Genomic DNA, 22,637 nt, shown 5'->3' with positions numbered 1-22,637 from the left:
GGGTTTTTTTGCCCTACTTTATGGGAGATTTCCTCAATTTTATCCTTTCATCATTTCTGATATTAATTTCCAAAGCTTTTGTTTATCTTCTCTTACAGCCTTTTTCTCCCCTTACTTAATGGACACAATATTTACACTTTGTGCCTTAGTTGTTTCTTGGATATCTTGTTCTACTCTCTGTACTATTTCCTGGGAGTTGTTTATTTTTGTTTTGGTATTTTTATGTTGTACTTTTCCACAAACCTCTGATGTTTCTGGGCTAGCTATCTATATATACTTAAGTGTGAGGCACTTGAAGGTGATGAGCTCTCTTCACTGTTCACTTTCACTGAACAGTAGGCTGGCATTTTCACTGGAGAGCCCAGGCTGGCAGGATCTGTAGGTTTTTCCTCTGGGTTAGTTCAGGGCAGGGTCTTCCAGCCTGCTGTAGGAGCCTGGGGTGGGGTGGGGCCAGGGGCTGGAGCCCTGAGCATCTCAGGTAGTTTCTCCAGAATATAACTTCCGGCCTTCTGCAGGGTGGTGGGGACTTGAACTTCTGCTTCCTACATGCATTTCCAGTCCTTGTTTTTCCCTGGCACATGAGGCCTCCAATTCCTTCCCTTTACAATGTGTTTTGGTTCTGTGGGTATGTGGCGGGGGTGGGGGGGTATGTGTGGGATGGACACGAGACAGCGAGAAGGGGGCAGGGCACTGATTGTGGATGGTGGTTCTCAGAACTACTAAGCCTTTTCTGCTTCCCTGCACTTCCTTTTGCACAAAGTAGTTATAAATCCACTGCCTGTGCTCAAAGGAGGACACGCGGTCTAAGAGAGGCCCAGACTCTTCCAGTGCAACAGTCCACTTGAGGAGAATCCTCACACTGGCACAAGAGTACAGCCCAGCTCCAGGACAAGGAGTGGGCAGAACCTGCAGGGTTAGGTTTACCTTTGACTTTGGATTTCCATCCCTTTAATCAAGACTTTCTGTATGAAAACCATAGACTATAAGGAGTTGAGTGGGGGGCAGGGGGTAGTTTATAAGCGTAATGGAGTAAGAACCACATCAAGTGTAAAGAGATCATAATAATTAGAAATACTTTTAATTCCTAGCTGCTTGGCGACCCTCAAGTATCAGAGCCATCCAAGCGTGTTGGCCTTCGAATCTTCTCAGCAAGAGTGGATGATCACACAACTCTTAAGGTAAATCAGAATTAGATGAAGGTTATTTATTGGGGTGACTTTTCCTGTCATGAGCTTCTTTTACACAGCAATGGTGTAAATAGCATCAAATTGAATGAAAAGTTTGTTAGATGCAACCATAAATAATTATAATAAATATACATCAAGTAACTTTACAGCACACATTTTTTTTTAGGGCCAAGGTTTGGATCTGTCTGGACCTCAATGTGCTCTCTGGGAGAAGCAGTCGTGTTAGCAGCAGGTATCTTACTCACAGCTGTCATCTAGTCAAGTGATGGGCCAACAGAAGCTTCCCAAACCCCTCCTGGGGAGGTAGCTGACAATTCTGAGTCCATTCAAGGGATGGAAGGATAGGGGCGGGGGGGACGACCAAGATTTAAAAATACAGGGAGGAAAAACCACTACTAGTAAATCCAAAGGCTCTTTCATTATGCAGAAATGAAATAAGAGGATCCTTGTTGTCAGGACTATATCCTGGCGTGACCCACCCCCCCCCAGTCAAGGGGGCTGTGGCCCCCAGGAGGCAACGGCCGACCGTATTCCTTCCAATTAGGGAAACTGCTTGCAGGCACCTCCAGACATGACTGATCGCATCAAATGTAACTGATGCAACTGGAACAATTCATCCAGGTTTATCCTTTCCTTAGTTCAGGGAATATTTTCTATAATGGTCCTTAATGCATTTCCTAAGAATAACAGGGAGGAGGTGGATGCTAATGCCTCTAACTCTAAAATCCACACACCTTTCCAACAGGCCAGGGCCACAGCAGAGAAAGGAGGAGTAAATCCTCTCTCTCACCAGCATTCACACTCCAAAGCCTTCTAGACAGCACTCACTCAGAACTTCCAATATTCACAATATTATACAATAAATACAGTGATGTGATTCTGTGAGAACTGGCAAGGCCCAAAATGACAGTGTCCAGCAAGATGGCATATGCTGCTCTCGAACAAAGTACCAGTGGACAAAGACCTACTCAGGGCACAAATGCACTGGGGCAGCAGGCGGGCTGCAGCAGCTCAGCCCTGGCACACACTCACATGGGGTGGGGCGGGGGTGCCGGGTGGGCCCGGCCAGAGGGGCAGAAGGACCCTGGCGTCTCCATCTGGACTTGAAGGTCTTAGTCACTGCGGTTGGCCCTGGACTGAGCACAGAGCACCTCAGACAGCTCCTTTTAAAATGGGGTGTAGCCTTTCCTCTGCCCCTCACATCACAAAGACCGTAGTGAGGAAGGGACGTTGCTGAGTACAAAAGGGGGGTAGGCTTGAATCATGTGCTTTCCTGTTCTGAGCCTCGGAAAAAGGCCCCCAACTTGAGCACTGTCCCTCTAGCTCCAGGGGTCCTCTCAACTCCTGAGCTGGGACGCACCTGGCCTGGCTCTGCGTACTAAGGTCAGGGAGGAACCCTTTGGTCTTCTAATCCTGGGCAGCACTCAGTGGGAAACTGTCGGACCGGGGCCCAGAAGAGTCGGACAGCAGAGAGGGCTGTCTGGGTGGGAAGGGACGGGGGAACCACTGTGGGCTTTTCTTCAGGAAAACCCAGACCATGGACAAGGGTCTAAAGCCGGAAGATTAACACGTAAAGCTCCCTGTGTGTGTCTCCCATGTTTGGGTAACTGGCCCAACCATTTCAAGATGGAAGGAGGCCTGCAGGAGCCACGTCCAGGAGAAACTCCAGCTCAAGGCGGAGGGGCAGGGCTGCCCACACACTTGTCTGTGAAGACGCTCTGCAGAAAGAACAGGATGCTCTGTGGGCCAAGGGCCTCTCACTACCGGCTTCCTGCTGGGTGGTTCTATGATGTGGAACCAACTGGGGCCTCACAGCCTCAGAACCTGGTGGCCACGAAGGAACATGTCCAGGAAGATCAAATGAGACAGGAGCTGTCTGGGAACTAAACTATCTTACAAACATACCACAAATAGGTAGCAAAAGAACCAACCCATCACGAAACGTACAAATACATAAGGTTAATTCTTCCAGGAGGTCCTGGAATGTGGACAAAGGTTCGGAAAAGCAAAATGTTGCCAACTCCTCACGCAGGGCTCCGGAGGGATGTGCTCGCAGTGGCAGGCTTCCTAAGCCAGCAGAGCGGTGCCTTGGTGACAGCCTAACTCGGGCTCCCTCCCCTCAGCCACTCAGGGGGTCTTCGCGATAGTGAATGGCACAACGAAGCTTCTCCAGCATGATTTCCAGAGAGGAGTACTGGGGGAGCTTGATCATGAACATGCAGGTCTCCACGCGGATGTAGCGAGAGTCTGGGGAACCTAGAGGAGAGACATCGGGCCAGCGTTAGAGCGTGGGACTGGATCCCAGGGAGGCCTGGCTGGACCCTCTGCCTCCAGGTCTGCCTCTCTGAGCCGCTCCAAGTCAACCCCAAGGCCCAGTCGGGGGGATGAGGGCCTGGGAGGCTGGATTCTGGAGGAGGAAAGGGCAGATACACAGCTGCTGTACAGCACAGGTACCAAATGGCTGACCCGTGACAGAATCTGACCGCAGGCAGGTTTGTCTGGCCGGCAAAGAGTTTTGATTTTTTTAATTTATTTTGCTGCATTTAAAAGTTGGAAGATTAAAACACTTATGGATTTTAAGCTTTTAAAAATTTCAGAAGACACGTCAGCGTCGGGCCTATACTGCCACTTGGCGAAGGTCAGGTTTGGGAAGCACGTGGCCCCAAGCCCGCCCCACCACCCCCTGGCCTCTCTCTCATTTACATTTGGGCCTTGGTGTTCGGGGTCCCTGTCCATTGTTCTTCCCCCCTCATGCAGGGCCTAGCAGCCCCAGCTCCAAGTGGGGCCCATGCGTCCCTACTTGGAACATGACCAGGGGAGGCCAGTACCTGCTGTGCCATCCGGGGGGGCGATCTTCATGGGGTATGGGGGCACATGGGCTGTGTCGGGGCCCCCGTCTTTGCAGGGGCAGGTGAACGGGATGCGCTCTTGGTTGCAGGCAAACTTGATGAACTTGCACAGCTCCTCCTGGGCAAACATCTCCAGTGCCCCCCAGAAGAACTCTATGTGCTGGTCCGTCTCCATCAGGCCCACCTGGTACATGGTGTGGGCCTGGGGAAGAAAGGCCGCAGACGTGAGCAGGCCTGGCCCTCTAACCCAGTGCCCCCGCGACAAGGCTGGGCCCAATCCCGGGGCAGGGTGCAGCAGGGAATCGATGGCTGCAGGACACAGGGAGGTTACAAGACAAGGACCGCAAAGGCAGTCCTAACAGCGTCTGTGTGACTGTGGCCTACGCACTAGGCCCAGCGGCAGGGGCTCTCCATACATTACCCCACTGACCCCACCGGGCAGGTCTTGTCACTGTTCCCATTAGAGGTGAAGTCACTTGGGCAAGGTCCCCCAGCTGGCACGGGCAAAAGCGGGCCAGGCCGAACAGTGGAGGGGACTTCACCTCAGGCTGGTGGCTTAATTCATGGGCTTGGGAGGCAGGTGATTTGCCACTTCCTGGCTGGGTGACCTTGGGTAAGTGACCTGTCTTAGCTTCAGTTTACACAGCAATGAGACGGGGGTGAGCACAGCTCCTCTCACACGTGAGGAGGACAGAGTGCTGGGGCCCAGGAAGTACTAAGACATGACAGGCCACTGCCAACATGCCTCTTAGCCCAGCCAGCCCAGCCACCGACCTTCAGGAACTCGAGGTTGATGTAAGGGAGGCCGCACGTCCGCAGCTCCATCTCCAGCGGGCTGAGCGTGGTGAGCAGCTGCAGGGGGATGATGGCGCCCAGGCCCGCGCGCACGGCTGTCACACACTCGACGTTCTGAAGCTCCCGCAGCCGCAGGCTCCGGATGGCTGCTGCGTAGATGTCCTTGTTCTCCCACCTGCGGGGGTCGTGGGTGAGGGGCGACGCTCAGGAGGCTGCCCCGGGCCTGGGGGCCACACCCGCTCGGGCAGAGGCCCCAGGCCGTTACCAGGATTTCCCAGGCCTGGCAGCTCCGTGAACTCCTCTCCTGCGCTGGGTGTCACCCGCCCAGAGCGGTGGTTCTGAATAAAGTCCTTCCACTGAAGATACTCCACCACCTTTCCTGGTGCCCACCGTCCTGCCTCACCCCCTCCCGCCAGGCCCCCGCGCACTCACGCCACAGGGATGTGCCGGCCGCGGCTGCACAGCTCCACCTCCTCGCCCGCCATGGTCAGGTAGGTGAACCGGCAGCAGGGCTTACTGGGCCCGTCGGGGCTCTCGATGGCCAGGTGCTGGGAGGCAATCTCGGCGCACAGGGCCTCCAGCTCGCTCTCGTCGTTGATCTGGAGGGAGGCACGGCAGGGCGGGGCTGACTGCCGCCCTGCTCCCCAGGCCCTCAGAAGAGGGAACCCCTTCCCCAGTTGGGCAGATGTCGGTCATTGTTCGGGTGGGGGCTACTGTGGCCTGGCCCGCCAGCCTTGCCATCAGTTCAGGGTTAGGCATGTGACCAAGGCCTGGCTAACGAGACCCAAATTCCAGTTGCCCTCTTTCACTGGTGTGGACACGGCTGAAGGCAGGGCACCTCGTGCTGCTGGGGCCATCTTGAGATCACTCATTGACGACATCATTGGAGCACCTGGATTCAACCCTGTCTGAAGCCAAATCTATATCTGTACTTTTAGTTTTAAGATCAAATCACTAAAAAAAATTTTTTTCCTAAGCTGGTTTGACCTGGGGCTTCTGTCACTTGTCACCAGAGAGCCCTGACTTAATTCTACCTGTGGAAGGTACACGGGCTACCCCCTCCACCATCTGGCCCACTGATGTGCATGCTGGGCCACTGAGGAGAGGACGGGATCTGACACAGGGGAGAACAAGCCTGTAGCTCTGGGACAGTGAAGGCCGCAGACAGGCACCCCTGACAGAAGTTCAGGGCATTTCTTTCTGGTTCATGTGTCTCCCCCGCCTCTCCCGGAGTGGTTCTGTCTCCCAGCACCCTCTGGGGCCTTGCCCATCCCCTCCAGATAGAAGCCTTGGCTGGACGGTCTGCTTGGATGCCATCTTACATCCTCTGCCTGCCTCAGGCCTTTGCTGCCACCCACGCCCCCGGGAGGACTTCTCTGAGCAGTGCCTGGCAGCTACTCATAAATCCCCAGCCCGTGGAGGGCGTCCTGCTTTGACCCTTTAAACAGTTCATCGTCAGCCCTCTTTCCACTGAGAAGCCAACTGCTGTCCAGGACCCCGGCTTTGCTGCTCCCGTGCGCTGGCTTCCCTCAAGTGGCAGCTAAGGGGACTACGGAGAGCCTGGCAAGGAGGCCCCTCCGGGGGCCCTCAAGTCTGGCCAGTGGAGGCTGATTGGCTGACCCCTCCTTCAGCAGATGTCCCCTGGAGAGCAGCCTCGCAAGGCCTCTGACACAAAGTCTGCCCCCCGGTGAGCAAGAGCTGCCGGCCTCAGGGAGGGCTGGATCACGGGCCACCTCCGCACTCTGCCGGGATGGTCTCTAACCTGAGGAGCGCGTGTGGGCCAAAAAGCTCAGGCTTTCCAACTGGCCAGACCCAAGCTCTGCTAGTGGCTTTGTTCCCGGCCAGCCCACCGCTCTGAGCCTCACTTCCCTCCTGGCCTCACTGTGAGGGCTTCTGAACGCAGCCCTCCAGTGTGGGCCTTACATAAACGGAGAGCAGCGGGGCAGCTCCCTGACAACAGACGTGAGCCCAGCCTGGCCTCAGCAACTCTGCCGAACCAGTGGACGGACCTGACCGCAGCCTGAGCAGCGACCATAGGTGGGCTGGTCTGCGTGTGGACGGGAACGGTCGGACACTGCTGTGATCTCACTATCTCTGTGTGTCCCAAGGCACAGGGGAGGGAGGAAGAGCTTCATTCCCAGCGCCCTGCCTAGGTGATACCCAAGAGTTGATCTTCTGTGCTCTTCGTGAAACTCTGAAACCAAGCTCTTAAAAGTGAAACTGGCCCTGCTTGGAGCAGTTCCCACCCAACACTTCTACTCCTTTAGCTGCCGGGAACCCTTCACCCCTGTGTCCTCACAAGGCCCAGCAGGCTGGTTAAGTCACCCCTGGGCTGCTGCTGTCCGCAGGGAGGGAAGCCTGAGGCTCCTGTCCCTCTGAGGCAAGCCTGGCCAGCAGAGATGCCTTATGCAGCCTAATGTTCTTCAAGAGATGGCTGTCAGTCCCCAGGTGGGGACACAGAGGCCATGGGGTGGCAATAAGGGCCCCAGGGGCACTGCTCTGGGCCCCACCGTCCCCCAGAAAACATGGGCCTTTCACTTACACTCTCAAATTTCTTGACATAATTGTACGTGAGTATGTCTGCTTCCTGCAGGTCTTGGTCAGGGTCCAGGGGCTCGCCCACCAGCGTCTTCCAGAAGGAGGGCAGGAGGTCCAGGGGAAGAGGGACATCTGCTCGAATCGCAATTCCCAGCAACTGGCCCAGGAAGTGCAGCAGCTGCTCTTCCCCGTAGGTGATGGGACTTGGGGTCAGGATGTACTTGCCCTGGAAGTGGAGGCAGAGGTGAGGTGACTGACGTGGGCCTCTGCTTCCCGCAGGAACGTGGGTTCCAGGCCCACGGGACCCACGGCAGGCAGGAGTATGTCCAGCCAGAGCAGCGAGAGCACCACCCAAACCAGGAAGGCTTGTGAGAGGGCGCAGAGCTGATGAGGACGCGCACCCACGAGCCGAGCCCCTGCCCCTCAGGGAGCCGACCGCTGGGCCACCAGCCTTGGCTGCCCAGGCCTCGCGTCTTACCTTATTCTTGTTGACGGCTGAGCTGGGGCACAGCAGGAGAAGGGAGAGCGAGGAGCTCTGCAGCTCTTTACACACCTGCCACAGGAAGTGGCGGAAGGAGCCGCCTGCGGGACAGATGGGGACCTATCAGCCTACCCTGCCCGCAGGCCCTGTCCCCACCGGGAAGTCAACTCCTCTGCCCGCTGGGCTGCAGCTTTGGCGGGTGGAAACAGAACCCGCCCGAGGGCTGGGAGATCCCGGCTCCAATCTGCGGGGCCACTAACTAGCTGCGTGGCTCCTGGGGAATCACTTCTCTGACGGAGCCAGCCTCCGCCCCTCTACCTAGCAGATGGGGGCAGTCACTGTACCCACCTCCCAGGCTAGTTCCAGGGATTCAACGAGATCAAAGGCAGATCCTACGTGGGTCACTTCTCACAGCTGCAAGCCGACACCGATACAAGGGCTTGTGGGACCTGTGTCCATCCCCTGCGCTGGGCCAAGAGCAGGGCCCCATGTTTTCCTCAGCACTGCCTCCTGCCAAGCCCAGGGCTCTGTGTGTGTCCACTGAGAGCATAAATAAATGGATGGACACACGGACACACGCAAAGGGCAACGGCAATGACCAGCTCCTCTGCTGCTGCCGTTCCAAACGGGCCTTTGGGCTTCTTGCGAAACTCCTCTCTGTGGCTGGGTCTCCTCTGCCCTTCCCCGTGCATCCCATCAGTGTCCTCAGGTCAGGAAACACTGAGGACAGCTGTGCATGCGGAGGACTTGCTTGGGGACAGATGTCAGGGCCTGGCCGCTTCCACAGAGAAACAGGACACTCCCGCCGGCTGAAGCCGCCAAGGGCTGGGCTTTAGAATCGGACAGACGTGGGTTTGCACCCCAGTGATGCTGCTGCCCTTGGGGGAGCTACTTAACTTGGCGGAGCCCCAGTTGCCCCGCCTGTAAAGTGGGACAGCGCTGGTGTCATGAGGAGCGTAAGGTGTTGAGCAGGGGCCTGACACGTTCTGGTATCTCAATGAACAGAGCTGTGCTCAGAGAGCCTCCGAGGTGTGCCCAGAGGATGCCACAGCGCTGGCCGGCAAGGAGGCTGCTGCGGGAAGTGTCCCATGATCAGGGCGGGAACAGGAAACAGAGCTGCTCCAAGAGCTCTCCCCACCCAGCGCACCCAGTGAAAGAACTGTCTTCTCCCATCCAGTGCATTTCCTGAACGTCTGGGCTAAACGGACTGAAAGGACCACGAAGGAGCATGTTCTGAGCGGCCATTCCTCCTCCCTGCAGCGTGAAATGGCAGGATGTGCCATTCTGGTCAAGGGCTCCCCAGACCCCTGTCTCTCATGGGGCACACACAAGCTTTTGGCCCAACCAACCCTCAGCCAAGGGCTCTTCCTGGAAAAGAAGTCCAATCCACACTGAGGGCGTCTCTTCTCAGCAAGAAGTGCACCTCCTAGCACTGATCAGAAGCCCGGTCCCCAAGCCTGGACAGCGCTGGGCTGAAGTTCCAGGCCAGCGGCAGGTGCCACATCCCCAGGGGACGGGGCAAGTCCAGGGGGACTGGGTTTGGAGAGCCTGGACAGATGGTCAGTTGGGGGCAGTCCTGGCTTCTGTGCAGAGCAGGGTAATGAGGATGTGGCTTTCCTCTAGTTAATGGGTAAGATATTAGGCCATTTAGGCTGAAAATAACCCCAGGAATGTTTACATTCTAAACACAGCCTTCACCCTGAACTGGCTGACGGAGGGCCTGCGGGGTGCCACTTACTGGTGCCGTGGACCTCCTCCCCAGTGAAGCGGATGTTGAAGGCATAGGTGGGGTCACCGCCACTCGCCAGTCTGACGCAAAGCTGGGAGGATGGCACCGAGGCCAGCTGCCTGGCCGCCTGGCAGAAGTAGGAGTTTTCAGAGGCTCTGATCTCCCCTGGAACGAGAGAGGAAGTGCCAAAACCTCCGGGTGGTCATCTCCTGCATCCCAGCACAGGAGAGCCGCATGGCCAGGCCCCGGCCTGCTGGGGGCAGCCACTGCCTCCCTTCGGCTCCTGGAACATCTCCAACCTTTCACATCTGCCACGTGGGTCCCTCGAGGAGCCTGCCCCCCCCAACCCCCGCCCCCCGTTCTCCACGTGGTCAGCCCCTCCCATCCTTCCGCGTGTCTCGGGGGAGGCCCCGCACCTGGGCTCCTCTCACGTGCCCCTCCCAACATCTGTCCGTTCACAGGCTGTGGCGGAGACTCCTGGCTGCCTCCCCACTTTTTCAGTGCTAGAGCCCTGATTTTAGCATGTCCACGGCCAGAACGAAGCCCACCTCCCCTGCACTGAGGCGCGGGCTGTGCCGCTGGCTCCCCCTCCCTCTGCTGCCTGGATTGGGAGCTTGGGAGGGACTAGAGGGGGACGTCACAGGCTGGGACGTAGAGCAGGGCAACAGGAGCACCCACGCCAACGAGGGATGTCAGAGCAGCCCGGGACTCCCTCTTCTAGAGGCTTCTCTTATGTGCGAGAAATCAACTAGTTCAAGCACTGCTGCCTGCATCCTCTGGTCTGTGTAGCTAGTCTCACCTCCCACGATCTCCAGTGGGTCCAGAGTAATCTCCGGTGCTGCATGGTCAGCTGTCCTCTGCACTGTGGCGTTCAGCACCCGATTCATGACGGTCACCTTCGTGTCATAAAAGATCAGCCCTGGAGGGAGGAATGTCGTAGAGAGGCTGGGATGGGGTGGCTTCCCTTCCTTCCCGGTCACCCCAAGGCCTGGCGGGGGCCACACTGTCCCCTGTGGGTCCGTCCAGTCTCTTCTGGGATGGCCCGCGGGCCCCTGGGGGGATGTGCTGCTGGGGGCATAAGAGGTCCCGCCCCACTGGAGGGTGATTAGTTAGTCTCCACCCAAATGTGAACGCAGGATTAAACCCTTGGACCCTGTCATGCCCACAAGACACCTCGCTTGCAGGAATACAAACCCAAATACATAAAGAATAAGGAGGTTTCTGTGGCCACTTCTGAAACAGCAAAAAATAAAAACCACGGAAGTGTCTTATCAATAAGGACATGGGCACCTACGCTGTGGACAGCAAGGCAAGGAGGGTGTGTGTGTCGACATGCAGAGATCTATGAAGCACAGGTGCAGAACAGAATGTATAAGAGGATACCCAGTTTTTGATTTAAAAAAAAAAGACAAATGTGTTTGTCTATTTGTATGTGAATAGAAAAGTCTGGAAGGACAGACTCATCTGTTAGTGATGGTCGTCTCAGGAACGTTGGGGGCAGCTAGTGAGTCAGAGCTTTACGTTTATGTATTTCTAAATAATCTGAAAACTCTTTTAGTAAACTTAGTTTTTCAGAGCATGTTTGTTTTCTTCAGAGCATAATTAAAGTAACTGCTCTTGGGTGGAACCACTGCTCCAGAAAAGATTCGCGCGTCCAAGGACAGGCTGGGGGTGGGGGGGTGGGGCCCTGGGCAGCCGCAGGAGGCCAGGTGATGCCGGAGACCCCAGCCATCGGGGTCGGCCCGGGAGCCCAGGCACTGACCTTTGGCCTCCTTCAGCAGGGCCGCGATGCTGTGGGTGTACATGGGCGTCAGGCGCAGCTCCACGAGTGGCAGGAAGAAGGTCTCGAGCGTGGTGTTCAGAGACTGCAGCAGGGCAAAGCGCAGGCGCAGGCTCTCGATGGGCACATCTGCAGGGCATGAGGGGCGGTCAGGCGGGGGCTCGGCCCAGCGAGGCCGAGACTCTCCGTCTGTGAATGACGCAGGTGGCCCGGTCGCGGGGAGGGATAGGGAGGCTCCCGCGGTGGGTTTTATCCCTGGAACCCAGAGGCTGTTGGTGAGTGAGAAAGCCTGGCTTCCCTGAGCCTGTGCCAAGCAGCAGCAGAGGGCGAGGCCCGGCCTTGGAGGGGACCCGAGGGTCCGCTCAGCCGGCCTTTGCGGCTGTGCCGGGGCTGCGTACCATTTGATTTTTAACTTTTAACTCTGAAGTAATTACAGGCTCATAGGAAGTTGCAGAACAAAGTAGAGTCCTTTGTACCTTTCCCCCAGCTCCCCGTGGTGTGACCTCACACATCGAAACCGGGAGACTGTTACATGGCACACTGACTTTTACTTGTCTGCCCTCACGTACTTCTCCTCTCTGACCGTGAGACTGACGTTGGGACAGTTCACGGCCACGTTCACTGTCGCGGTATCCGCAAGAGAGCGAGGGCTCGGACTGTGGCTGAGTGAGGGTGAGCAGGCTAAGTGGGGCCCGAGGCGCGCACACACCCCGGCACCGGAGCCAGCCCAGGGCCTGTTGTGTGTGACAGGGCTTACTCTCCAGGGGTGGATTTATGGAGAATGTCCGTTTCTGTGTGTGCATTATTTTTGTGTGCATTCCTAGCTTTTGATAGAAACATGCTGCTCTCTTGTAATTAAGGCTAATGTCTCTGACACACGCTACCAGACTGCCCTGACCCCATCTCACCCCCAACACCAGCCTGGCATCCGAGGCGGCCTCTAGGCAGGGGCCTGGGTGTGACGGCAGGGGTCTCGCCTCCTAGCCACCGCACTTCTGTGTCTGCCGCTTGGCTTGGTTGCGAGAAGCACATAATAAGGCCTCACAAACTTTAATTTGGCCACAATCACAGCTTCTTGTCTTTCCCTCCCTCTTTTTATACCCACCCGTTCACAGCAGGAGTTCCTAAGGATCTTTGTAATGGGCACAGAAAGGGCATCTAGTCCTTCTAAACCACCCTGTGCCGTCATGGGGCAGGCCCCCACAGGGCGGCCCAGGGGAAGGACCCTGAAAGGCATCCCCCTGGGGCCACATACTCAAGAGACAGGCCACTCTGGGGTCGGCGGCGTCTGTGGGGTCCAGATACACCTCATGGGGATGCAGCCGCGCGGGCGTGATGGCCAGGTGGCGGCACAGCCGGTTGATGTACTGCACGAGCGCCACGTCCATCTCCAGGGTCCACTTCCTGGAGGCCTTGTGTGCGTGCCGGACGTCGATGCAGGCACACCTGGGGGCGGGGAGAGGCAAGGTGGGGCGGCGGCCGCTGGGGGACTGCTGGGTTCCTCCGCAGCCACGTCCCAGCTCCCAGAGGACCTTTATAAGACAGCCTCGGCTCCCAGACATTTCTTGGGAATGTGCCTCCCTGCTGTCTGTAGGCAGCAGGGTTTTAGGGTTAAAGACGGGGCATTGGAGTCCTTGGGTGAAATCTAGGCTACAAAGCACACCTACTTCCTGAGCCTCAGTTTCTTCATCTATGAAATGGAGCTGGCGATAGCACAGCCTCACGCTGTCAGGAGGAGTCACTGAGAGGACACCTGTGATGCATACAGCATGGTGCCCCGCCCCTTCCGAGGGCACAGCAAGTGTCAGCTGCTGGTGTTACTGAAGCCATCATCTTTTACCCAGCGATCCCACCCCAGGGTTCCCCTACACGGCTCCTTGAACAGGCAGGCAAAGGTGTGTTTGTGAGGGCTGCCTTGCTACAGCAACATCAGCCATAAATTACACCACCCCCAATAACGGACTGCTCGGCAGCCATTAAAATCATCTGGTAGAACAGTATCAAATGATATGGAAAAACGAAAAAAGCACACTGCAGGACACTATGTCCTGTCTGATCCCACGCTACAGTACTGAAAACATCTACTCCTGGAAAAATGTTGGGAGAGGTGTTTACTGAAACCTTTCCAAGTGATTACCCCTGGGCACAGAATCACAGGAAATCTCCTTTGTGTTTGAATATACTGCATGAGGTTTTTATCGAGTGTGTGTGTCCTTATTCTACAAACATTGAGCTATTAACCCAAGGAAGGCCTGCAGGCAGGCAGGTGGGTGGACAGGTGCCTCTCGTTCCAGAACCTGTGGCGCCTCGAGGGGGGGTCACATGCCACACGGTGCATCGCGCAGAGGGACATGTCTCAGGGAGGTGGTGGAGCCTGGTGCCAGGCTCTCATCACTGCAGGCCACCGCTGTCCTACCCTAGGAGTGCTCCGAGAGAGACCTAGCGCCTTCAGAAGGTGATGCCCTCTTCCAGGCTGGATGTGTCATCACCGTGGCCCCATAACACACGTGAACCAGCCCTTCCAGCTGTTACAAATGTGTCACCTTGGAATTAATTTGCAGTCCAATTTGTTCCCTTTTCACTTGGAATGCAGTTTCTAGTCCAAAATAGGTGATTCTGCTTTTAACGAAAACCCCCAAAGTCGTGCCTCTTACTGGTTTCTAAAACCAGTCGAAGAACTTGGCCCTGTCACCATGATCCAAGGCCCATCTGGGCATCGACTCTGAGCTTTCAGTGAAGGTACAAAGTGCTGGTGCCAAGCAGTAAACAATTTCTCAACTCTGAAAATGGGGTTTAAAAAAAGCATGCTTCTGGCAGCCATTCCTTCTCTGAGGCCCAGTACATCTTGCTGTGGGAACGGGCGTGTAGGCCTGTGTGTGGCAGAGCCAGAGGGAGAGAGCAGGGAGATTTCTTTTGGTTTGCAGATATCTTGCCTGCTTGGGATTCACGTACAGCTAGAAAGGGGAAACCATATTTAGTTTGGCCCTGGAGACCCGGTGACTCGTGACCTTGCTGTGCTCCTGCCTGGGAGTGAGAGAGGGCAATGGAGAGTGGGAGAGAATGTGTGAGTCCAAAGAAAAAAGATTCTTTGGAATAAGAAATCGTCCCTGTTAGGGACTGAAATGTCCCCTTCCTGCCAATTCATATGCTGACGCTCTAACCGCCAATGTGACTGTATTTGGAGACAGGGTCTTTAAAGAGGTCATTAGGTTAAATGAGGTCACAGGGTGGGGCCCTAATCCAAAAGGACTGTTGTCCTCATAAGAAGAGGGAGAGACGAGACACCAGGGATGCAGGCACATAGAGGAAGGGCCACCTGAGCACTCAGCACACAGGTGGCCGTCTGTGAGCCAAGGAGAGCCCTCCAGAGACACTAACCCTGTTGACACCTTGATCTTGGGCTTCCCGCCTCCAGAACTGTGAGATAGTGAATTTCTGTTCAAACGGGTTGGAAAATCCACATTAACAATTAGGAGAACTTGGAAAATAACTCAATAGGCATTAAAAACATGTCAGATGGAATGGCTTCCCAGGGAGTAATTGCTTGGGGAAGCGTCTAGTAGCTGAGAACAATTTTTTTTTTAACATCTTTATTGGATTATAACTGCTTTACAATGGTGTGTTAGTTTCTGCTTTATAACAGAGTGAATCAGCTATACATATACATATATCCCCATATCCTCTCCCTCTTGCATCTCCCTCCCATCCTCCCTATCCCCCCCTCTAGGTGGTCACAAAGCACCGAGCTGATCTCCCTGTGCTATGCGGCTGCTTCCCACTAGCTATCTGTTTTACATTTGGTCGTGTATATATGTCCATGCCACTCTCTCTGAGAACAATTTTTACACAAGGAATCAACTGGGTTGACAGCCTCTTACCTCTCAAAATGAAGATCATAACCACAGGATAAAATTGCCCTCCAGACACTACGGATGTCTTGCTTGGCTCGGTCAATAACAAACTTGTGAAATCCTTCCAATGTCAGGTACTTTTCCTCAGGGACTGATGGAGAAGTGTTCACAGTGTTAGGAATCGGTGAGAAGTGGGGGTCCCACAGCATGCTCCCACTGCACCCTCTCTTTCGGGGCCCAATTCATCTAACCCCCCCGTCTCCTGCCGTCACTCCAGGGTCTGTTAACAGACTGTCTCCACCCGACTGCTCCAGGACACACAGAACCCCCAACCTGACGGGTCTCAGCTACAGCCTCACCTCCTCGGGCTGGTGACCAAGTGGTGCAGCGCTTTCCCCCCAGTCTCGTCTTTCTGTATCTCAGAAACATTCCTGACTGACTACGCAATTTTTGTGACAATAATAGCTTTCTCCAAGTCTGCTTGGGCCTTTAGGAAGATAAGGTTCTAATGTCCCAGGTAAGTGCCCTTCTGGAAGAAAATTTCTGAGCAGATTTTCAATCTTTACTTTCAATCGCAATCATCTATTCTTCCCTTGGGAGTATGGTATTTCTGGAGCTGCTATTCTAACCTCCATCAGTTCAGGTCAGCAGAGATGGAGTCCTGGAGCAATAATCGCAGCTGGCCAGGGATGTCTTCCGTGTCTTGGGCAGGGCTGCCCTGCCTAAACTAAAACCCGAGGGAGCCAGGCGGTCAGGGAAAAGCAAAGAGGCTGGATCCCAGGCTGCGCCGCCATCTCTAGGATGGAAGCAGCCCCAGGCCTGCATCAGGCCCAAGTTGCTTGTTCACCTTCTTGTTTTTTAGTGGGTGACTTTTCTGGGTCCTTTTCGTCCGGCTTGCTCTTTTCCGGTGACTTCGGCTTCACAGTGGGCTTCTTCTCGCTCAAGGCAGTCCTGCTGTAGACCAAAGCACCAGAATCAGAATTCCTCATGCCCACACCTCCTCCTGGTGGGGGAATGCAGAACCTCACCAGGCATTGGTTCACCCTCCCCCAACTACAGCTGATGGTTCAGACAGGGCTGGGGTCAAGATCAGCTTTGTTCTGACCAAGAAAAGTTTCCTGAGCAAATTATGAGGACAATTTGATGCTTTAAAATGTGGAAAATCTCGAAGAGACACTTTTCAAACATTCTTTCTACATACTTTAGAGCTGTACTGTCCAAGAAGCAGGCACTGGCCAGATGTAGCTACTTAAGTTTAAATTAATTAAAATTACAAGTCCAGTTCCTTGGTGGCACTCGCTGCATTTCAAGTGCTCAGTAGCCACGTGTGGTTAGTGGCCACTGTGGTGAGTAGCACAGACAGAGAAACGCACATTTCCATCGTCACAGAAAGCTCTATGGGACAGTACTGATTTAAAAGCCCCATTTATGTATAATTAATTAATAAGATTTTAAGACACTTTTTTCTCTGATGACTTAAACAAGTCCTCTAGAGACTCCTGCTCAGTAGTACTTCACTACCTGAATTTCAACTTGAGAGTCATAAACTTGTTTCTAAAGAAAATTCTACTAAATATGTGTGCATATCCACACATGGAATATTATGGAGCTACTTTAAAAGAGGAACGGGGCAAGTTCTTTTTGTGCTGATATGGAATCATCTCCAATATCAGAAGTAAATAGAAACAGCAAGGTACAGGCATTCTGTACAGTTCCCGACCTCTGGGTATGCATACACTGGCTCGTGTACAGCCAGAACAGTTCTGCAAGGCTACGAAAGTGACACTGCAGCCTCAGGGAAGGGAGCTGGGAGGCTTAAGGATGGAGAGGAAGAGGAGTGGCTTTTCACTGCATGTGCTTTTGAATATTGTACTATTTTAGCCATTTAAAATGTAACAAGATAATACGTATGCACAAATAAAACATTCTGCACTTAAATGTTAAAAGCAGTTGCTACGTGGGGGGTATTTCAGTGTTTTCCAATATGCACGGGTCCACTTTACAGTCTTTCTACAATAACTGTGCATTATTGTGTGGGTAAAAGAAGTCAGACTTTTTAAACAATTCTGTACACTTTAGATGTTTTATTAATTCAGACTGGTCTGCTTTCCAGCCTGCATGGTCCAGATTTTACTATCCTTGTGGGTAAAATGAAACGTTCTCTTCCAGCTGACGAAGTCAAGGGCGAAAAGGACCCCGGCAGCAGAGCAGAGAAGAGCCAGGATGTCTGGCTTCCCCAAGGTGCCGACAGCCTCCCAGGAAGCCTGCTAGGCGGTGGCCCCGCGTTCCCCTGCCCGGCGCCCCTTCCGAGCTCCTCGGTCACCCACCTGACGCTGTTGAGCACGGCCTTGTCCTTGGCGGGGGGCTTGGTGATGGGCCGCTTGGTGCTCACCACCTTTCCGGGGTGCTGTTCCTTCCCCGCCTTGCTGTACTTGCTCTTGTCGAACTTGGGTTTCGGCACGCCGTACTTCCTCAGGATCTGCGGAGCACCGGAGTGGGGGCCCTCAGACTCAGCCCCAGGGGCACGCGAGGCCCAGCACGGGTGCGGCGGGGATGGGGTGGCTACCTGGGTGAGCTGGTCCTCCAGCACCTTTTTGGGGGGCCGAACGTTGGTGAAGAAGAGGTGGAGGAGGTTGCCTGGCGTCTGGGAGTTGATCTGCTCTTTGCTGAGATAAATGTCAGACACTTTGATGGGCTTTGCTGGTGTCAGGCTCAGCATCTGCTCTGAGTGGGCGCAGCTCTTAAATATCTCCGTCAGCACCTCCCTGGCCCCGGGCACCAGCTTCTCACCTGTTACAGAATGGAGGGAGGGCAAATGATTCTGTCGTGAACACGCTACCTCAGGATAAGCCCTGTAGCATTTGATTTATTTTTCATCAATGATTTATTTTTGAAAGTGGGTAATGGGTGGTTAGTGGTGATGATGAGCTGTCCGCCGAGACCTGGTGCTCCCTTTCTGCACACACACCTCAGTTACACGCCCAGCCTTCTCTGCCGTGAGGTGTGGTGCTGTGAGGTGCGGCCCCGTGACGTGGGCCCCTCCTGGGCCAGTCTGCTTCAGACAGGACACAGATGGGCTCCAGGCTAGGCATTTACAACTGGCCTCCTGTTTACATTTCTTGGGGCGAGAAAAAGATGGACTTCAGGCCAAACACTTGCAACTAGTCCCCTGTTTGCATTTCCTGAGACAGGAGATAGGTGGGCTCCAGATTAGCTATTTAGAACCAGCCTCCTGTTTGCACTTCGAAATAGAAATAATAACGGGAATAGGGTAAATAGCCAGGCTTTGTTTCCTGTGGACACTTTGAGGTAACAGTTATGGCAGGGACAGAGAGGGGCTAAACCCTGTTCTGAGTAAAGATCAAGAGGTCACATAATATATTTCCCATCCTTGGGGCAAGGGAGACATTGCACATGCACAGAAAGGCTCCTTGGGGGTCACAAAGGAAGGGGCACCACCCCATAATATGTGATGCCAAGGCCCTCCCATAGGCCTCTGGGGTGGAATCCATCTTGGAGAAAAGTTGCGCACGCCTGTTGGGGAGGGTCCTAGGGCAGGGCAGGTGTGGAAAAAGAAACCAGGTAATTGGCCAAAGGTAAACAAAGACCCGGAAGAACTGCCCCATATGCATGACTTAACGGCCTCTTTACTGGGCTCCTCCTCATTAGGGAGGACGCCCACACCCTTTCTCCGGAGTGTGCATCTCTGCCTTGCTTCTGTCAACTCAACAAACTGTTTCTCTGTGTGCTCTCCCACTTGTTGTTGTTCTATGTCCCCAGTAATAAACTTTGTACCTGTTTTTACAGTTCTCGCCTCCTTGAGAAACACATTTTTCAATGGGGGTGAGGGCCAGGGGAACTTTGCTTCTAGCCTCTAGCCCTTGCTGGTCCAGCGGCTAGGATTCCTGGTTTTCATCCAGGCTACCCAGGTTCAATTCCTGGGCAGGGAACTAAGATCTCACTTCACGCCACAGCTCACTGCTGCTTCTCTGAGATCATGTTCTCTTCTGCACCCATCCCCGCCACTGGCTGCGTGGAGATAACAAGCCCCCGGATGGCAGACCTCGGGGCTCACCCTGGACTCTTACGTGTGCAAGAAATGAACTTCCACTGGGTCTGAGTTACTGTACTCTAGGGTCTCTTTATCATGGAGGTTGAACCTCCCTTAACTTCAACATGTCTGTGATGGACAGTCCCCAGGGAGCAAGAGGATGTAGAGGCTGCAAGTACTTTTAGGGCAAAGTACAAGTTGTTCAACAGTTATTATTAGAGGATGCACTTGAAACCTGGCCCAGCCAGCAGGGGGAAAAGAAAGTTCTCTCAGATACAAGAAAACTGTCCCTGAGCACGAGAAAAAAAAGACTTGTTTTTTTTTTGGTCCCCAAATAAGCACTCCAGAAGATGCTCTCACCTTTCCTAAGGGGCCAGTCAGGAATGTTCCCAGTGGAACGTTCCACTGCATCTGCATGTTCCTCGTGGCCAAGGGCCCCCACCTGCGGGCAGGACTGACTTGCTCATCACACCCTGTCCTCCCGCCCATCCTCCTCATCCCCTCTCTCTGGGGGTCTGACCCTCCAGAGCCACACCCAGCTCAGGCCGGGCTTCAGGAGCCAGGGCACAAAGGTCCCCTGGGCATCTGGGCTGAGGGTGAGGAGACAGGTGTGCAGAAGGCGTGGTCGAGACCTAAAAGCTGATTCAGTAGAACCACAACTTAAAGAGTCTTGAGCAAAATGCATGTGGCTGTAACGTGGTAAGTGTGTTATCAAAAGACTGAGTATCTTACGTGGAAGGTTTGACCAAAATACAATCAGGAGCTAGAACTAAATTCAGATTAAAGCGTGAAAAGACTGGCAAAGCATTAATTATGGCAGAAAAATACCCCAGGGTTCCCACAGATCGTACACTAGCCACCCCCACGTGGGGAGCTGAGAGCCGAGTGGGCACCGTACTCACTAATAAGGGAACAGGGCTGAAACCAGGGCGAGGAGAGAGAGGCAGCCCCTCACGCACAAGAGTCCCAATAAACTCAGAGATTAAGATACACATTGTAACATGGTCCTTCAAAAAAATCAAAATTAATACAAAAAACCCATGATGAGCAAAATATTAAAAGTACTGTGCTGAGCCATATTAAAGCCTGACGCAAAAGGAAAAATCATTAATACTGATCCTGTCTTTATTTAAACTTTTAACAGTTTGTTCACCATGGATATTTTGCATTAATTTTGACTTTCATAAGTATTATATTAAAATAATTATTTATCTAGATTACTGAGTTGTTTTGGAGCCCCACTAAATTCTGTGGCCTCATTTACCTCACTCTGGTCCCAGCCCTGTGGGAGTATTTCAAAATTTCATGACTGGGGGATAATAATTTGAAACAACAACAAAATCCATACTCAATATTACATTTCTGTCCTCAGAAAACATAAAACAGAACGAACTCAACAACTCTATTATGAAATTTCAAACAATATTAAAGAGTTAGAAAAAACATAAATTTAAAAATTTGAGAGAGACTGATGCAAAATAAAGACAACAACACAAAGAACTACAGTTATAAAAAGAAAGGAGAAAAATTGCTGCTGCTTCTGAAGCGAAGCTGGGGGTGAGCTCTTGGCCTCAGGATCTGCTAGATCCAGCTCTGTGGGGCCTCGATAGAGCCCGGGTCCTGGCTGAACAGAAGAAGTGGGGAAGGCAGACAGGGTAGGGTCCCCCCACATAAGAGCCACCAGAATGACAAAGTGGGACTTTGTGAAAAAGGAACTGGGACCGGTTCTTCCCCAAGAATTCATTTTAAAGGGCGAGGTGTTAGCTGTCCTCGAGCATATTGACTAACTGATTACCAGCAATGTACAGGGTACATTCTAGCTCTAGAGGACAGAACAAAATAAATACACTTGAACTCAAACAAGGGGAAGCCTGACTAGACAAAAGGAAAAAAGCAACTTGAACGCAAGCCCACATTCAAGGCTGTGGCATAGCATTTCCTGGTGGTCCCTCGGCTGGCTGAACATAGCAGGCCTGTGGCAGGGCCTGCCCGCTGGCCTTCAGAGCCCTGACGGCTCTCCTGGGGGAGCAGCAGTGCTCTCTTCACATCGTGTACACAGCGCACCTTCTGTTAACCAAGCAGTGAACCATCTTCCCAACATTCCCTGAATCACTTCTTAAATCTTTGACCCCCAGAGCTCCTCTTTAAGGTAAGATGTTAAAAATAGGGAAAACAGGACATGGAGAGGGGTATGATTTTTTTTTTTTTGGCTGCGCTGCATGGCTTGCGGGATCTTAGTTCCCTCACCAGGGATCGAACCCAGGCCCGTGGCAGTGAAAGCACCGAGTCCTAACCACTGGACCACCAGGGAAGTTCCAAGAGGGGTATGATTTTTGCTCAGTTTTTTTTCTATAAATTTCTAAAAAAAGTCTATTAATTAAAAAAAATCTATAACCTACCTTTAATTGACTTATCATTGAAATAATCTTCTAACCCTGGGCTCCCCTGCGTATCAAACAAACTCTGATTTACTACAGACACAGTGAGGATCTCTTCCGTTGACATTTCCATCAATTCATCTTCACCATCCAAACTTGACAAACCAATCAAGTCATTATTGTTAAATAAACTCGCTCGGATTTTCTCGATTTTGGCTCGGGATCTAATCTGTGTGAACAAGGAAAAGGGTAAGGATTTGAGTGGAGAGATCAGTCACTCAGCTAGCTATATGAACTTTCTTTCCCTCCCATCTGTCCCTGAAACCCTCTACTGTCTTCAGCGTTGGGAGTGTGGCCTGGCCGGGGCGAGGTGGCCTTCCCGGCAAAGTCTCTCTCGTATGTGCTGAAAGTGGTAACCTGCAGGAAAACAGCTCAACTGGACATCTCTGTTGCTAAACCCCGGTCAGGTCTGTGGCTCTACGCAGGTGCCCCGGGGGTTCAAGTCCATGCTTGGCTCCGAGAAAATCCCCAGAGAGAAGGTGGACAGATTCTGGGAGGAAGCCCACCCCTGGATCTTTGAGCTCTCCTGTCAGAGCTCGTGGGGTGGGGAGCAAGGGGGTGCAAGTTCTCCTCCTAGTGCCTTCCCCTCCATATCTAATAAGGGCGAGGATGGTTTTTACTCTGCACCCAACTCCTGTTACACAGTGGGCAGGAAGACACAGGATGCAGGATTTCTAAACAAGGAGGCCCAGGAAACACATGGGATCTTGAAGTGGAAATGTAATCTGGCAACACGCGCAGCATCTGAAACTCAGAATCACTCAGAACAGAACGGCAAGTCTGTTCTCACCCTGCTCAGTGGGGATCCCTCCTGCCAATGGCAATGGTTAAAACAACCCAAAGTCACTCAGAAAGAGGCCACTGGGGCCTGAGTTGGAAAACACTTGATGATGCCCACCCATCAGGAAAGGTCAGCCCCTGGAGCCCCTCCCACACTC

At 53.4% G+C, this 22,637-nt stretch overlaps 1 protein-coding gene across 5 annotated transcripts in view; it reads right to left on the bottom strand.

Moving 5' to 3' along the window:
• Nucleotides 1–1,059: 1,059 nt before the first annotated feature.
• The window catches only part of HECTD4 (HECT domain E3 ubiquitin protein ligase 4), a 190,043-nt gene continuing 168,465 nt past the window's right edge, over nt 1,060–22,637 (bottom strand). For 4 of the 5 annotated variants that reach the window (XM_082641387.1, XM_082641390.1, XM_082641389.1 and 1 more), the window contains exons 62-76: nt 21,661–21,868; nt 17,777–18,000; nt 17,538–17,689; nt 16,058–16,164; nt 15,238–15,361; nt 12,615–12,805; nt 11,342–11,488; nt 10,379–10,498; nt 9,589–9,744; nt 7,848–7,951; nt 7,374–7,595; nt 5,264–5,430; nt 4,811–5,006; nt 4,016–4,238; nt 1,060–3,443 (exon numbers count right to left, since the gene is read on the bottom strand). In XM_082641387.1, coding sequence (XP_082497513.1) covers nt 3,307–3,443; nt 4,016–4,238; nt 4,811–5,006; nt 5,264–5,430; nt 7,374–7,595; nt 7,848–7,951; nt 9,589–9,744; nt 10,379–10,498; nt 11,342–11,488; nt 12,615–12,805; nt 15,238–15,361; nt 16,058–16,164; nt 17,538–17,689; nt 17,777–18,000; nt 21,661–21,868 — 2,478 coding nt within the window. In that variant the 3' untranslated portion in view covers nt 1,060–3,306. The remainder of the gene's footprint in view (nt 3,444–4,015; nt 4,239–4,810; nt 5,007–5,263; nt 5,431–7,373; nt 7,596–7,847; nt 7,952–9,588; nt 9,745–10,378; nt 10,499–11,341; nt 11,489–12,614; nt 12,806–15,237; nt 15,362–16,057; nt 16,165–17,537; nt 17,690–17,776; nt 18,001–21,660; nt 21,869–22,637) is intronic. The other variant, XM_082641388.1, reaches the window with a different exon arrangement.

Source organism: Mesoplodon mirus (genome assembly GCF_964341445.2).
Source record: "Mesoplodon mirus genome assembly, chromosome: 13".
NCBI classification, from domain to species: Eukaryota; Metazoa; Chordata; class Mammalia; order Artiodactyla; family Ziphiidae; genus Mesoplodon; species Mesoplodon mirus.
Note: the sequence above shows the minus strand (reverse complement) of the source record. Positions and strands in the feature narration are given on the sequence as shown.